This window comes from Lactuca serriola, chromosome 4 (assembly GCF_051521515.1).
Source record: "Lactuca serriola cultivar US96UC23 chromosome 4, Lser_US96UC23_V15, whole genome shotgun sequence".
In the NCBI taxonomy this organism is placed as follows: Eukaryota; Viridiplantae; Streptophyta; class Magnoliopsida; order Asterales; family Asteraceae; genus Lactuca; species Lactuca serriola.
In genome coordinates this window covers 145,618,287-145,634,799 of record NC_136411.1, presented here as the reverse complement: position 1 = coordinate 145,634,799, position 16,513 = coordinate 145,618,287, and the positions used below count along the sequence as shown (strand labels likewise).

At 39.4% G+C, this 16,513-nt stretch overlaps 1 protein-coding gene across 1 annotated transcript; it reads right to left on the bottom strand.

Annotated features, from left to right (window-relative positions):
• Positions 1 to 1,339: 1,339 nt before the first annotated feature.
• Positions 1,340 to 4,881, bottom strand: LOC145102690 (ACT domain-containing protein DS12, chloroplastic-like). The gene is made up of 10 exons (XM_079040146.1): positions 4,585 to 4,881; positions 4,116 to 4,170; positions 3,902 to 4,027; positions 3,701 to 3,795; positions 3,461 to 3,545; positions 3,086 to 3,145; positions 2,894 to 2,949; positions 2,690 to 2,795; positions 1,620 to 1,688; positions 1,340 to 1,547 (listed from the first exon to the last, which is right to left on the bottom strand). The coding sequence occupies exons 1-10, from the start codon at positions 4,734 to 4,736 to the stop codon at positions 1,485 to 1,487; spliced, it is 867 nt and encodes a 288-aa protein (XP_078896272.1). The 5' UTR covers positions 4,737 to 4,881; the 3' UTR covers positions 1,340 to 1,484.
• Positions 4,882 to 16,513: the final 11,632 nt, after the last annotated feature.

Genomic DNA, 16,513 nt, shown 5'->3' with positions numbered 1-16,513 from the left:
ACATACAATTGGATGCTACTAATTTACAACACATCTGATTTTAAGTTATAATCTAGAACTTATATATACATAATCTTCTTCATATCTTTAAAGAAAATAAGAAATGTATATAACGTAATAAGAGCTTACTTTATGTAGAAGGTATGCATGTTTTGAGCTCCTTTTCCAATTGTTGTAGACATCTTGCAAGAATCGACTCTATGTCATTTAGCTTCGCCATTCCACCCTCTTTTATAACCACCATGCTTTCTATTTTCTGCCTTATTTATTTATATATTTATATTTATATTTATATTTATATTTATATGTATATCTAATATTAGGCAACAGCCAATAAGACTACAAAAGACAGTTTAGTTTCCCAAGAAAAATGGTTAGCACCATCTGAGCCTCATACATCATCATCTCTTCTAGTTTTGGCCATCCTACAAGTCACCTACAACAAAAATAAAATCCCATTTAAAATATTAAATAAAATAGTTCCAATTTCAAGAATGGTAAAATATTAAAATTAAAGTTTTAAAGCCAATCATATATATAAAAGACGAAAATAATGATGGAGACATCCATGATCCATGTATGGGCTTGAAAGGATGATTGCATGAAGTAGTTCTCATATTGCCCACAAATGTGTAATCTTGATAACTACCATCATGAGTCATGCCATCATTACACCATGTCCCAAAAACTCAACTCATTATCGCATCCATTTTCATGCCATACCCAAATACCCAATCACGAATTGTCCCCATTTAAGATGATGCATATATTCATCTTCTAAACATAAATTATTATATCGTATAGCAATATTGTAACTTTTGTATTGGACCATTCTAATTTTAACATGTTCTGTCAAAAAAATCAAAACCGCGTCTAGAATACTTGAGTATTTTGTATTATTAAATCAAGATTTTGTGAGCACAAATGTGTAAAATATCAGAAAATGATAGAAACATCGCTAGGTTATCATCCGAATAATACACAAACAAAGTTTTATATGTACGCAAGTTGGAGGAAGAACATATTGTGAGTTTAATTATAAGATTTTTCGTGCCTTAATCTTTTAGAAGTCTACAAAACTAGATAAACTCAAGGTTCGGATAAGGTTTGATAAAACCTTTAACGAGTAACGACAGTTTCCTTCTACCTTATAATAATTGACTTTATCCTCAATTAAGATCGTTGTTATGAGTTCATACTCAATTAATAAACCTGGTTACCTAAATTAAAAATTGACTTATTGGTAATATGATAATCTTATGTTAACGTTTATTCTGAAAGTATGTTTCCTAAAAGGCTAAAATAGAAACCTTCTACATGCAATTTGCGCAAGTTAGAGTAACAAAACAAGTAGCATGGAGTAAGATTTAAGAAGCATCAACATAATGCACAAACGTTTCAGAAATATGTAAAATTATAAATACAAAAGTGAAGTAACGATAAGCAAGTTGTGATTGTATAAACTTTGCATCTTGCAGAATCCTTCAAAAACTCGAATCCTCTGTTGTTGGTCTCCTCAGAAAGTATCGTAGACTATTCGCCAAAACCTACAAAATGTTTCTTAAACTTAAAATCTTACACCTTAAAAATCATGCTGTGATTGTGAATTCTCAAATCACCTGTTGAAGTGGCTCAATAAGTGATTTTCCCCTATAATTCACATGAAATTTACCCTTTGCCAACAACCCCTACATTGCAATTTAATAAGTCGTTATGTATGGTAAAAAAAGGTCTATGGTATGGTTCAAGTCTCGAACAGATTCAATGTAAATTGGGCTCCCTTGTGTGTAGAGGTGGCAAAAATTGACATGACACGAAACCCGACACGAAATAAACGGGTTGACACGACACGACACGAAAATTAAATGGTAAGGTTAGGATTGAGAATTTCAACTCGAATATGACTCGAAAATGACCTGTTTATTTATATGCAAGTATTTTGAATTATTTAAATAAACTAAAAAGATACTAAATTAAAACCATAAGTAAAAGAAAGCCTTCGAATTGAATCGTTTTGTAATGTTGAAATGAATTAGTCATCTAGATCAAGAGTTCATTTCAATTTTTCCATTCTCTCCCAAACTAACCGGTCTCTTTCACCACTCTCGCATCCTCATGACCTTTTTCATCCGCCTCCCCAACTCCCACTCTTTTAATTTTGTCATCTGAACTGGCTATGACTTCATCTATTCTGCCTCCAAACTATTAGCTTTTCCTTTCTGCCTACCTAACTCCTACTCTTTCAACATGCTCAATCTTTTAACCTCACATGACACGACATATTTCGAGGTATAGCCCTAACCCGAAACCCGACACGAAAATAAACGGGTTGACACGACACGTTAATTAAATGGGTCAGGTTAGGGTGAAGCACTTTCAACCCGTTTAGTGTTTCGACACGACACGAACCCGACACGACACGACACGACACGATTGCCACCTCTACTTGTGTGGACCACTGTGTAACTTATTTACATACACAGACAGTGTGGGCTAGCTCAGAGGTTGTTGAAAGAATTAACTTTTTTGCAGAAAAAGAATGCTTTTTAACTACTTTACACGAGGAGTTTTTGATTTACTTTCAAAAAGAGCCCGATGTGAATTCTCAAATCACTACATATATAGAGACAGATAGGACAGTGTCTAGTCAATGTGGGACCCAGACCCCAATAACAGGTTTCCAGATTACCTCAGTGTCAAACTCGCCTGACTCCACTGCAACATTTATATCCGTGAAAATCTTTACAAGATCTACCAGTAATCCAGGCCGATCTGCGGTTTCTACTGAGAGCAAACTGCATAATCCAACACTCAATGTTCTTCACTTTTTCTTTTTCTTTTTTTTCACTTTTGATAACAGAAATACATAATATCTATATGGTTCTTATTTGACCTTCGATTAGGGCCATCGTCATACACATGTATTCGTGTTGCAATGTCCACATCAATCTGGAATTGTCCACCAATTATTAATAGTTAAATAAACAACTTTACATACGAAAATTCTATAAAGTTTAAATTTAAAAGGTAATGCATTTGCTGGTTTATATGTTAAAAGGTGATGATTATTGATTATGATTAGTACCTTATGTTTTGGTGCCTCGATTCCAAAGGCTTCCCCCATTGCTAACTGGGCACTTGATTCCTATAGGCCATCAATTTCATAAAGTTTGTAAGGGCACATTAGTCATTACAGTTAAAAATATATAGTATTATATTTTGGGCAGTTTTGCAGTTTAACCACTAATACTTTTTTTTCCAATCAAACCATAAAAGTTTCTGACTTTTTTTCAAATTAACAAATTTCCAGATTAGCATTTTGACCTCTTACAAATTGTATGAAACTTATATGGTTTGATTGGGAATAATAAAGTATAAGTTATTAAACAACAAACTGTCCAAAATATAATGGTTTTTCTGTAATTTGCTTATTTTATAAAGATCAAGACGAGGATAATACTGGGTGATATTTAAGAAGATTGCTAATAATTGTTAAACGAATTGCTTCAAGCAACTCTGGGTCTTCAACCTTTCGCCCAGTTGAGCTGCAAAGAAACCGGATATAAATTAATCAAAATTTTAAAAATTGATGCTTTATTAATAGTTTATTCATGATGTTTTTTATAAACAATCTTGCTGAAATTATGTAAGAAAACAATAATGTAATTTGATAAAAAGATAGATATAGCTCAATACTTACGCTTTAGTGATTGAAAACTTGGTGTGTTTCCCTGAAGAATCTAGATGAACATTTGCTTTCACAACATTTAGTCCAAGATTTTGCAGAGCGTTCATCTGTACATATGTTTTTACATTTATGATTTATCCCACAATCACACAACACGTTTAGATGAATATAAGTTTATAATGATGAAAAAACAAAATTGATGGGCAGACGTACAGTGTCAAGAAGAGCTCCAAGGCGATTCCCGAAGGTAATCTGTACGAAAGTTGCATTGAGATCCGAATCCTGGTCTATGATCACCTTTGGAATTGGAACATCATCAGTTTCCTGATAAATTTCATCCTGTTCGACACCAGATTGAAGACACGAATGAAATTAGATTAGTTTACAAGACATAATCGAAGTTTTAGAACAAATTCTTTCTTGATACCTCTAAAGCTGTGGCTGAAGCTTTTGGAATCATAGTTCTCAGCGAATATAATAATCTGGGTAAGAACCCACATCAGAATAACAAAACAAAACAAAAAACAAAAAAACGTAGATCCTGAATCCGTGATGCGTGTTATAAAAGAAATCGATGGTGCTTTGGATCCTAAATTCCTAACTATAACGATTATTCTATTTTCATTTTCTTGCTTATTAAACTGTATATCAGCTGTGAAATTCTGAATTATACTTGAAAGTTGCTCAATCGCTAAGAATCCATTTTGAATTAAGACGATAGCTACAAAAATTAGCTACTAAGTGGTCAAATCAGTGATATTAAAGTTTGAAATTCGAGATTTCATGTATTTACAGACAGAAAGAAACCTTAGAAATCTTGAGAAAAATCACACAATGCAGACAGCTTACTAAGATAGAACTGGGGTTGGAATTTATAAGTTGATTTAGTAGCATACCTGGATTTGGGGGAAACACAGAAGTGTCTAGCAGGATTCGAACCAAAAGAAAAGGTAGAAATTGGGGATTTAGAGATGGGTTGCTTTGGAGATGCAACCAAATCGTCATAAACCCCAGCAATACAACCGTAAGAACCCATAGACACGGCCATTTGCGGATTCCCTGGTTAAAATGAACACTTCGTATGTAAAATTTGAAGTCTAAACAAAAGGGGAATCAGAAATTGGAGTTGTTGAATTGGGGGAGAACGTGGGCATGACGAAAATCAGGAGGTTGAGGGTTGGTGCGAAAATTGATGATGGACTGCACCAAAAGTGTAACACGTCAACTTGTACGATGGGAGTACACTTGTACTCGATTTGCTTCCATAGCATCCCATTTGTAGCTTGCATGGGAAATTTTTCTAAATTACTAAAATATGTTATTTTTGGTTTAAAATACAGTATATTTTATTGTTGTAGCTATAATAAAAAAAATATAATGGATTCAAATAAGATTTAACCTATTCAGCCGTTCTAAAATTTAACCTACATTTGGTTTGTTGTTTTAGTAAGATCAGGATTTTAATCGTACACTCGTAGTATCGTTTGATCTTTCAAAAAAAAAAAAAAAAAAAAAAAAAAAAGACCATGATTTTAAAGCGTACTCATAACGGATTGGAGGAAATGAATTTCTACCACCTTAATAATATTGGTTTTGAAGCAAGATCAAACTTAAGTTCATAGGATCGCACATTGGATCATAAGAATGTATACTAATCCGATTTCATCCCTTCTCTTTAATTTGGTCTTCAATACCTTAAAGTGTAAATTCTAAAGTCATTTTCTAACCCAAAAAGACTAATCTAACAGTTCAAAAATCGAATGTAGAGCCTCAAAGATTTAGACATTCATCTTGAAACTGAGCCCAAAAAATCCATTTATTCGGCATGAAATCGAGCATCACATATCACACGATGTCACGCAGAGTGTAACATCCGGAATTTCAGGTATTATATTTATTCATTTTATTTTGAGTTTTGTGGAAGAACTCGGCGAGTTGGTGCGTAGACTCGCCGAGTAGAAACGCGATTTCTCACCTGGATTAATGACCGGACTCGACGAGTCGCATTGGTGGACTCGGCGAGTCCGTGTTGTTTAATGAAACCCTAATTTCTTGGGTTTGGGGCCTATTTAAAGGGCCTTATGGCCGTCATTTGTGCTCACCAGCCCCAGAGCTAAACCCTAGTGAGCTTGAGCGTTTGGAGTGAGAGAAGGAGCCATTGTCGACCTTGGAGGTGTTGTTTAGCAAGGGAAAGGAAGTTATAGCCAAGAGGAAGCAAGAAGGTTAACTTCCTGAAGATCTGAGGTCCAGAACATCACGTTTGAGGTACTATTTTCGAACCATTTTATGTTGAGGTGATGTTCATGTTGAATTATGGCTCATTAAGCCCTTTTATGACTAGATCTAGTGCTTCCATGGTCCCTTAAGCGAGTTAGGTTCTGGATCTGGACCCTTGGAGGTCCAGAGTGTCTCATTGTCCAAGCTTTATATGATTCTATGGAGGTTTTGGTTTGGGATCTTTGTGTTTGAGGTTAAAACACCATTTATGAGTCAATAGGTGTAATATGAGCGCCAAGACATAAACTTTACGTGATAAATAAGCTTGGAAAGACTGGATCTATGAGTTAGTGGAATAGATCTGACCTCAGAAGGTCGTTTGGGGTTGTGCATGGAATGCACTCGTCGAGTCCATTGGCAGACTCGGCGAGTTGGAGCGAGTTGTTCTGTGTTTTCGAACCAGGGGTTGAGTAACCGAGTTGGGTGAGTGACTCGGTGAGTCGGAAGGGATTCAGAGGAATCGGGTCCCCGTAGGGACTCGGCGAGTTGGGTTGACCATTGACCAGAGTTGACCGGTGTTGACTTGATAGAGTTAGTCAACCCTAGTTGGGAAAGTGTTAATTATAGTTATATTTGTGTTATAGGAGGACTATAGCTCGGGAGATCGAGCACTAGTGATTTCAGGGATTTACGAGTTACCGAGATACGCGAGGTGAGTCTTCTCACTATGCTTTACCTTGAGTAGGTAACCAGAGTTATGTGACAGAGTATTTGTATGTTGTGTATGTTATGTGTTGTAATGCATTATTTCTATGTGATTTATGTTGTGCATGTTTACAGAGTTAGAACCGGAAGGTTCACAGAGTTAGAACCGGAAGGTTCACAGAGTAGGGTCCACGGACCCACAGAGTTATAGCCTCGAGTGGCTAATATGTGTTATGTGTGGTATTTTGGGGAACTCACTAAGCTTCGTGCTTACAGTGTTTTGCGTTATGTGTTTCAGGTTTCTCTTAGGATCACGGGACGGCACCGGCTCGATTGTACACACCAGAGAAAGAGTCATGTTTTGAGGGTCCTGGTTTATTATGCAAGTGAAAAATGGAGTTATGTTTTGTAATTCGATTATGAATAAGATTTTAAGCAAAGTGTTTTTAAGAATTAAACGATTATTTTTAAATGAAAAATTGTTTGAAATTTTTGGTGTTACAAGTTGGTATCAGAGCCTTGGTTTGAGGGATTCGGATGCGTCTTCGGGTAAATCTGGACTCAAACTGAGGAAGTAAGAAAAGTTTTCAAAGAAATAATTTTCTAAAGCGAGTAAGAGTTCAAAGAGAAAGCGAGAAAAAGCAGTGTGTACAATCAGCCAGAGCCCGAACGGTGATTTCCCAAAATACCCCTTACTTTTGTGTTATGAGATATTTATGATGCAATCTATGAGATATTATTGCATGCTAGAGACAGGCTAGGTATTCCATATCTTAGGACTAGAGTGGCCTGATTTGTGATGCCTTAGCCTAGGAATTGTTGTTATATGCGATGTGCTTTTGAGTATGTGATGAGTGAGAATATTTAGTTGGAATCCTTTAGGGGATTTGAGTAGAGGAGTAATCTAGGGGAGATACCTAGATAAGTACTGTGGTACTTAGCGAAAGAATAGTTAGAACCCGCGAGGGGAAGAGTTGTAGAGTTCGATGGTACTTTCGAGGATGAGCAGAGCAGGCGGAGTTATCACCCAGAGTGAGTTATATATATTCTTCGATGCTCGAATGATGCTTGCTTCGTGCTTTGTGGAACTCTCGATGGTGGGAGTCAGCTACCAAGCGAATATGACGATATTCAGGAGGTATATAGCTGGCATCATTAGGAGCTCTTCAGCAGCTGATGGCAGAGAAGTGTGGGAATCTAGGAAGAGCCTAGGGAGTAACCTTAGCCAGATGAGTGCGCCAGCAGAGTAGAGAATTTCGTTGAGGAGCGAGCGCGCGACGGAATTGGTGAACGAGAAGGTCGAGCAGCTACTTAGGAGCTCCGGGATAGTCCGTGTGGAAAGTATGGGTAGATGTGGTAGGTAGTATGGTCTCGTACTACTGAAAGCAGAGGACCCATACTTGATACAGGGAGTATTCTGAAGGTTCTAATGAGCGGATTGAGGAGTGATGTTATGGTTCGAGTACCATACATCGAAACGGATTGAGGAGTGATGTTATGGTTCGAGTACCATACATCGGAGCGGATTGAGGAGTGATGTTATGGTTCGAGTACCATACATCGGAGCGTATTGAGGAGTGATGCTATGGTTCGAGTACCATACATCGGAGCGTATTGAAGAGTGATGTTATGGTTCGAGTACCATACATCGGAGCGTATTGAGGAGTAGTGTTATGGTTCGAGTACCATACATCAGAGCAGATGGAGAAGTGATGCTATGGTTCGGGTACCATACACCGGAGCATATTGAGAAGAGATGTCATGGGATGAGTACCATGGTTCGTAGTGAATGATGCTTGTGGTTCTCCGGTTATTCGGTCACGATTGATGAGGTAGAGATTGGACGCTATGAGTTTTAGGCCTGTGGGCCATGATTGAGTTCGGAGAGGCATCCCTTGAGAGGGAGGTCGAGAGCCTTTCAGAGTATTTTGGCAAGGAGTCAGAGGGAGGGGAGAATTTCGGTCTGAGTTGAGCAATCAGTTGATAGAGGAGATGTCACCTTCTATGACCTGGGTGGTGCTATTTATGTTCGTGTGCGGAACATGAGAGGTATGATGTTTAAGTTTTGGGTTTGGGGGTAAAACCTGCAGGTTGTCATTGATGATGATTTTCCACCAGAGTATTAGATAGCATGTGTGCCGTGAGGCAGTGATTTACCGTGAGCAGATAGTCAGTTGGGACTGAGATAGTCGAGGACCACGTTACACCTATTTGAGTATAGTAGGGCGTATTGTAGAGGTATCGGTGGGGAGTCCAGTCGATTTAATCAGTGCAATGGTTTTTCTATCTATGTTGGGTATTGAATATGGGAGTGGATCCCTGTTCTTGGGATGATCCATGTGTTGGAACGTCGGTGGATGAGTCAAGGAGGGGGAGTATGAGGATTTCGTGGTCTAGTCTATGAGCCAGTGATGTTATTGGACAGTTGAGTTGTTTGGTATTGGATTGGTACGAGACTTGGAACGACTAGAGGCAGTCGTGACGAGAAGTTCTTGAGGATTTCATCTAAGGTTCAGAGTTATGAGATCGATTGATTTCCTTAAAGGGGATTATCGGGCGTTGCGTAGCACTTTCAAGGGGCAGGTGCGTTATTGCGGGTGAAAATAGTTTGTGAGGTTGTTGATGTGTCAGATAGTGATGGTTCGAACCCTAAGTGGGGGAGAACCGGGTAGTTTATTGAGAGAACCAGAGATTTGTGCAAGAGCGGTTAGGGGTTGGATACAGAAACCTGCGGCTTAAATTCATGAGATCAGGGTCATTGGTGATCAAGGAAAGGTGCAGGGCGAGATAATGCATGTGGTATATGTCTGAGAGAAGGATGGGTTTCTCCACGGCGGGTGGTCAATGGTCAAGAATCTGGTGGTGGTAAGAGTCGTTTCAAGTGGAAGACTCGTAATGATGGTATGGGAAGTTGAGAACTTCTGGGTTGAGATATGGGTAGAAGATTGTCGAGTAGCCAACTCCCGAGCTGGGATGTGTATTCTTGCTTGGATTTGGAGCAGTAGTGGAAAGGGTTTCAGAGGATCATTAGTGTGTTCTGAAGAGTTAGCACCTTCCTTGTATTCCAATTGAGTGTTTGGATGCACTGAAGTTGCGCATTGAGTGAAAGAGGAAATGTATTGTTGTATGTGTATGGTGCTGGGAGTAAGGGAATCAGTGGTAGAGGCAGGACATTGTGATGCTCCGTTCGGATGTTCTGTGGTTTCCGCGTATAGCGTCCCGATTTCGGAGTTATTTAGAGTCTTGGGTTTAAGATGACTAGTGATGTATCATGTATCCACGGTTCCAGTGGGAGCCCTTCGTGTATTGTCATCAAGAGGGATTATTTAAGGAAGTGGATCTCCGCAGAGGTAGGTTCTGTGTTATGGCGGTTGCCGCCGGAGTCTGTAGTGCATATCGGGGCAAGTGTGTGTGTAGCTATCTATGATAGTCCTCGGTGCATGAGTTAATGAACATAGTGTGGCGTTGTAATGAGAATGAGAGTATAAGGTGAAGATACGGGAAGTCGTAGTATTCGCCAGTCAAAGGGTGTTGTGATGCTACGGGGAGCCGTAGTACTCACAAGTCAGAGAGAGAGAGAGAGAGAGAGTCATGATGCTACGGGAAGCCGTAGTATTCTCCAGTCAGAGGGTGTTGTGATGCTACGGGGAGCCGTAGTACTCACAAGTCAGAGGGAGGGAGTCATGATACTATGGGGAGCCATAGTACTCACTAGTTAGTTGGCGTTGTGATACTACGGGAAGTCGTAGTACTCACTAGTCAAAAGCTGTCGTAATATTGCGGGAAGCCATAGTACCCACTAGACGGCAAGAGAGTGTGATGATGGAGTGTTCTCCGATAAGTGCATGATGCAGAAGAGTTTTAGGCTTGAGTAGCCCTAGTGTTGAGTTTTTGGAGCCTAGTGGTTAAACCGGGGCGAGACTGGGGTCTCCGTCTCTGTCAGGAGGGTCAGCGAGGCGCGCGGGAGAATATGCGCAACAGACGCCAGAGGTTAGAGCTGAGTCGATCTTCGATTGGGTTGTATTTTTATGAGGAAAAAGGGAATTTTGTGACTTGCGTGTCACTGGGCCGTGATAGTGGTCACGGGGAGGAAGTTAGTGAGATATTTTGGATCTTGTTATGTGTGGCCTTTGGGGGTTCAGCTGTGGGGCCAAAAGCTGACCTGGTGCTCGGTATCGAAGATGAATATGAGAAATGAGCTAGAGTTTACCATGGTGATGTTTGTGGACACTTCAGAGTGAGCGAATGATTCAGACGCTCGAGGATATGTTTCGGGCATGTGTATTAGATTTCGGGGGAAATTGCCCGTATTTGCCCTTGGCCGAGTTTTCCTACAACAACAGCCATCTTTAGTGCATCCGTATGCCACCCTTTGAGCTGTTGTAGGGAAGGGGGTATCGGACCCCATTTGCTGGGGAGAGGTAGAGCAACGTGTGATGGGAAGTATAGAGATCGTGCTTCAGACGTCAGAGCAGATACAACAGGTCAGGCAGAGGTTGTTGACCGCTCAGAGTCGCCAAAAGAGTTATGCGGACAGGCGCCGATCCGAGCTCGAATTTTTGGTCGGTGACTGTGTACTCCTGAAGGTCTCTCCTTGGAAAGGAGTGATCCGATTTAGGAAGAGGGGCAAGTTGGGGCCCCGATATACCGGTCCTTTTCGGGTGATCGCGAGGGTAGGCAGGGTAGCCTACCGGTTGGAGCTACCTGCAGAGCTAGGTCAGATCCATGACACTTTCCATGTGTCGCAGCTGCAAAATCGTATAGTCGAGGAGTCGGCAGTAGTGCCATTAAGGGATATTCAAGTGGATGTGGGCCTGACCCCGATATATTGGGCCGTTCAGAGTGATCGCGAGGGTGGGCAGGGTAGCGTATCGCTTGGAGCTACCTGCGGAGTTGGAGCGGATTCATAATACCTTCCACGTGTCTCAGTTGAGGAAATGTATAGCCGACGAGTCGGCGGTAGTGCCGCTAGAGGACATTCGGGTGGATGCGAACCTGAACTACGCAGAGAGACCAGTTGCGATTGTGGATCGGAAGATAAAGGTTCTGAGGAACAAGGAGGTGCCTCTGGTACAGGTTCAGTGGCAACATCGGAAAGGATCCGAGTTGAACTGGGAGCCAAAGCGTGAGATGCGGGAGCAACATCCGAAGCTATTTCAGGGATGAGACTTCGAGGGAGAAGTTAGATTCAAGTGGGGGAGAATTGTAACATCCGGAATTTCAGGTATTATATTTATTCATTTTATTTTGAGTTTTGTGGAAGAACTCGGCGAGTTGGTGCGTAGACTCGTCGAGTAGAAACGCGATTTCTCACCTGGATTAATGACCGGACTCGATGAGTCGCATTGGTGGACTCGGCGAGTCCGTGCTGTTTAATGAAACCCTAATTTCTCGGGTTTGGGGCCTATTAAAAGGGCCTTATGGCCGTCATTTGTGCTCACCAGCCCCCAGAGCGAAACCCTAGTGAGCTTGAGCGTTTGGAGTGAGAGAAGGAGCCATTGTCGACCTTGGAGGTGTTGTTTAGCTAGGGAAAGGAAGCTATAGCCAAGAGGAAGCAAGAGGGTTAACTTCCTGAAGATCTGAGGTCCAGAACATCACGTTTGAGGTACTATTTTCGAACCATTTTATGTTGAGGTGATGTTCATGTTGAATTAGGGCTTATTAAGCCCTTTTGTGACTAGATCTAGTGCTTCCATGGTCCCTTAAGCGAGTTAGGTTCTGGATCTGGACCCTTGGAGGTCCAGAGTGTCTCTTTGTCCAAGCTTTATATGAGTCTATGGAGGTTTTGGTTTGGGATCTTTGTGTTTGAGGTTAAAACACCATTTATGAGTCAATAGGTGTGATATGAGCGCCAAGACATAAACTTTACGTGATAAATAAGCTTGGGGTTGTGCATGGAATGCACTCGTCGAGTCCATTGGCAGAATCGACGAGTTGGAGCGAGTTGTTCTGTGTTTTCGAACCAGGGGTTGAGTAACCGAGTTGGGTGAGTGACTCGGTGAGTCGGAAGGGATTCAGAGGAATCGGGTCCCCGTAGGGACTCGGCGAGTTGGGTTGACCATTGACCAGAGTTGACCGGTGTTGACTTGATAGAGTTAGTCAACCCTAGTTGGGAAAGTGTTAATTAGAGTTATATTTGTGTTATAGGAGGACTATAGCTCGGGAGATCGAGCACTAGTGATTTTAGGGATTTACGAGTTATCGAGATACGCGAGGTGAGTCTTCTCACTATGCTTTACCTTGAGTAGGTAACCAGAGTTATGTGACAGAGTATTTGTATGTTGTGTATGTTATGTGTTGTAATGCATTATTTCTATGTGATTTATGTTGTGCATGTTTACAGAGTTAGAACCGGAAGGTTCACAGAGTTAGAACCGGAAGGTTCACAGAGTAGGGTCCACAGACCCCCAGAGTTAGAGCCTCGAGTGGCTAATATGTGTTATGTGTGGTATTTTTGGGAACTCACTAAGGTTCGTGCTTACAGTGTTTTGCGTTATGTGTTTCAGGTTTCTCTCAGGATCACAGGACGGCACCGGCTCGATTGTATACACCAGAGAAAGAGTCATGTTTTGAGGGTCCTGGTTTATTATGCAAGTGAAAAATGGAGTTATGTTTTGTAATTCGATTATGAATAAGATTTTAAGCAAAGTGTTTTTAAGAATTAAACGATTATTTTTAAATGAAAAATTGTTTGAAATTTTTGGTGTTACACAGAGTCTCACAAGTTCATAATTTCATATATGCATCTCAAAATAGGTAGAGCATCATGAAATGCACATCATGTAGGTTTGTCCCTTTGTTTAATTTTTTTGTTTAAGATGTTCTTTTACATGTAGTTATAGGGGTCAAATTGACCTTGTTTTTTCATCTCAAGATGTTCCTCCTAATTCATTATGTGCCATTAGTTGTATAGATTCGTGATGCCATGTAATCAAAGGGTGAACACAATGATCTTGACAAAGATAGTTTTTTTTTATCCGTCATGTTTTGTTCTCAATCGTCCAAATATGTTTTGCCAAGTCTTTATGAAGATCCTGATGGATCTCAATATTACGTACTAGTTTTCTTCGTGCCATATACTCATCACTATCAATCTCTAGTGGTTGTGTCGGTGGATCAATTCATGCACTACATATGAAGAATTAGGTGCAACCTTTTTATATATGTCGTTGAATATCGATGGTTAACATTAATATCATAAGCAAACCGGGAGCGCCAAATAAGGCATGTCATATCCATACAACTTCAAGTATGATCGTTGTGTGTATCGACCATTATATGCATTCGGGAAATTTCTTCATTTTCAATGGATGTCATCCAAGTTTCTTAACATTTCGAGAAAGCCATGTACATTTACATGATGAGCATGCATTTGTTGGATGTCATAGAAAGTAGAGGAGGTTTAAACATATATCGTCGACCATACAACGTCATGATATACTTGTAAAATTTGTGAAGACTTTCTTGTACGGTACACATCCTATGATTCTCATCTAGTCCATCGATAGGGTGTCATATGATATCATATGAAGTGTGGTTGTGTATTTTTGCAATGGACTAGGATCTACTATATCTCTTGCATCAGGAGATTGTTGGAAATATGAACACGCTTTCATCACATGTTCGACTATACACTAAAATAAATGTTTATGCATTTGAAATCGTCGTAAAAAAATCATATTTGTCATCGTTTTAGCAACGCCCATCGTCGCTTGTAGCACCATGTCAAAAGTTCGAAGTTGAAGATGAAGACGAAAAAAAACATTTTAGAATAGCTAAAAAGAAAGTGTTGTGTGGTATAAAATGGTATATTAGGTTGCTATTTATAGTGTATTAGAATTGAAGAAAAAAATCAAACAAAATAGTTATTGGCTGGTCAACACACACAAACACACACACACACACAAAGATGAACTTGTCACCTCAGCATGCCGAACGGGATAGTGTGCGTCGAGCCACGACAACCTCTCGGTGTCGATGGGCAGATAAAAACACCAGTTGGTCAATTACCCAATGGATTTTTGGTATAGTAAAAAAATAGTGTTAATTTGATTGAAATATTTCAGAATACAAAGGTTTGTTTATAAGGATACCCACAATAGCTTTTTGACCCCTAACACACAAAATTCCTAGTTGGCTGATAGTTTCATTTTTATTACTTCTTTTCATAGTTTATTTTTAGTTAAAATCATCTCATGTTAGTTAATCTTCTTGCATATTTTCTCTTTTTATTATTTTTCTCCTTTACCGGGTGCTTTCCAGTCTTTTGAGTTTATTTGCAGGATTTAGCGAAGACTATTTGTTATTGGAGGTATGGAAGGAGTGCGGGGCTATTGGAGGCTTTCAATTTGTTCATGGACTTGAAGTGGTGCAATTGGGCTTGGTGTCAGTATAAGCGAGAAGCACGTTGGACTTAATCTTTGGACGAGGACTCGAGTTAAGGAAGACTAAAGAAGCATTGGACCATCATGGGAGGCTTTGGAATAACATAATTGGGCTCCCAAGAATTGATGAAATGTGGGCTGAAGGATGAATAAGAAGATTGGGCTGGATTATATATTAAATGGGCCAAGGCATACAATCAGCGAGACCCACGCGGCCCGTGTGGATCCACAAACGGTTCGCATGGATCGTGTTGTGGTGAATCCGGGGTTTGACTTTTTGACTCTATTTTGGGAAGGTTGGTGGATGGGTTTTGGGGGAGTTTTTGAATCCGGAAATGAGCCCTTTTTACTGGAAATATGAGAGGGAGTTCATTATCAACACTTTAGAAAAATCATTCATTTTTCTCTCAAGAAGGCTTTAGAAGATTTGAAGATTTAGAATATTGGTGTAATTTCTTTTCATCTTGCAACTAGAACAATGCTTGGTACCTCTAAACTATTTTGTATTTCTTTTATTTTGGTCATGTTTGGCTAGATTCACATTTGGTTGATTAGGGTTTAACCCATGGATGATTGGTTGCTTTGAAGACTTCATATTATCTTGTGTTTGAAATTTATGGAAATGTTTTCTAGTCAAACATCTTCTTGTGTTTATTTATCTTTGATCATGAACTTTGATGAATGAATGCTTATTTTTGTTGACTAATTTCTTAATTAAGTAATGGACCCTCAAATTAGTAAGCAACAAATGGTTTATATGTTTGTTTTCATTTCATTTAGATCATGGAAATGTTTCCTCCATAATGATAATGTAAACATTTGATTATCTTTTGGACTTGGTAACTCTTAGAACGTAAAACTAATTGATTCTCACAAGATTATATGCTCATGCTGCATTGATTTTGTGATTTTAATTAAGGAAATGTGTTAAGAGCTCCTCTAACCATTTTAATAACAAGTGTTGTTCCATTTAGTCTAATGATAAGTCAACCATGTGGTGTATCCCACAATCAACCAACTTCACTTCATTAAATTTACTCAAATCTTTTACTTGTCATATTTGCATTCTAACTTTGACAACCACCATTGGCCACTCCACGTAGCCTCAAAAATTTACACATGGAAGTAAAAAATAATAATAATAATAATAATAATAATAATAATTAATAACTTCTATTTGGTCTTTGACGATATAAGTCTTAACCAATTTTGTTGCATGGCCTCCTTTATAAACCGTGCTAATCCAATTTTGCGAACTTTTCAATCTTGCTAAAATAACTTCATTTCACCACGAAAAATATATCATATTCACGAAAATAAAATAATATTCCAGGAAAAAAGTTTGTAATCGACCATTGCTTTATTTTTCTAGTTGTGGTGCCAGGCCAGCAAAGCTACAAAAAAAAAAAACATTAAATAAAACATTACACAAACATGCATTCTATTTAAAGCTTACAACCTAAACACAAAATTCAGCCAAAAAATCTAAACAGAAATTAACTTGTCAACTGGAATAGCG

Excerpts from the sequence above, each read along its gene's own strand:
- LOC145102690 (XM_079040146.1), bottom strand. The coding sequence starts at position 4,736 with ATGGCCGTGTCTATGGGTTCTTACGGTTGTATTGCTGGGGTTTATGAC. Across the intron at positions 4,171-4,584 it reads TGTGTTTCCCCCAAATCCAG|ATTATTATATTCGCTGAGAA; the intron begins GTATGCTACTAA and ends GTTCTTACCCAG. Across the intron at positions 1,548-1,619 it reads TTATTGAGCCACTTCAACAG|GTTTTGGCGAATAGTCTACG; the intron begins GTGATTTGAGAA and ends AACATTTTGTAG.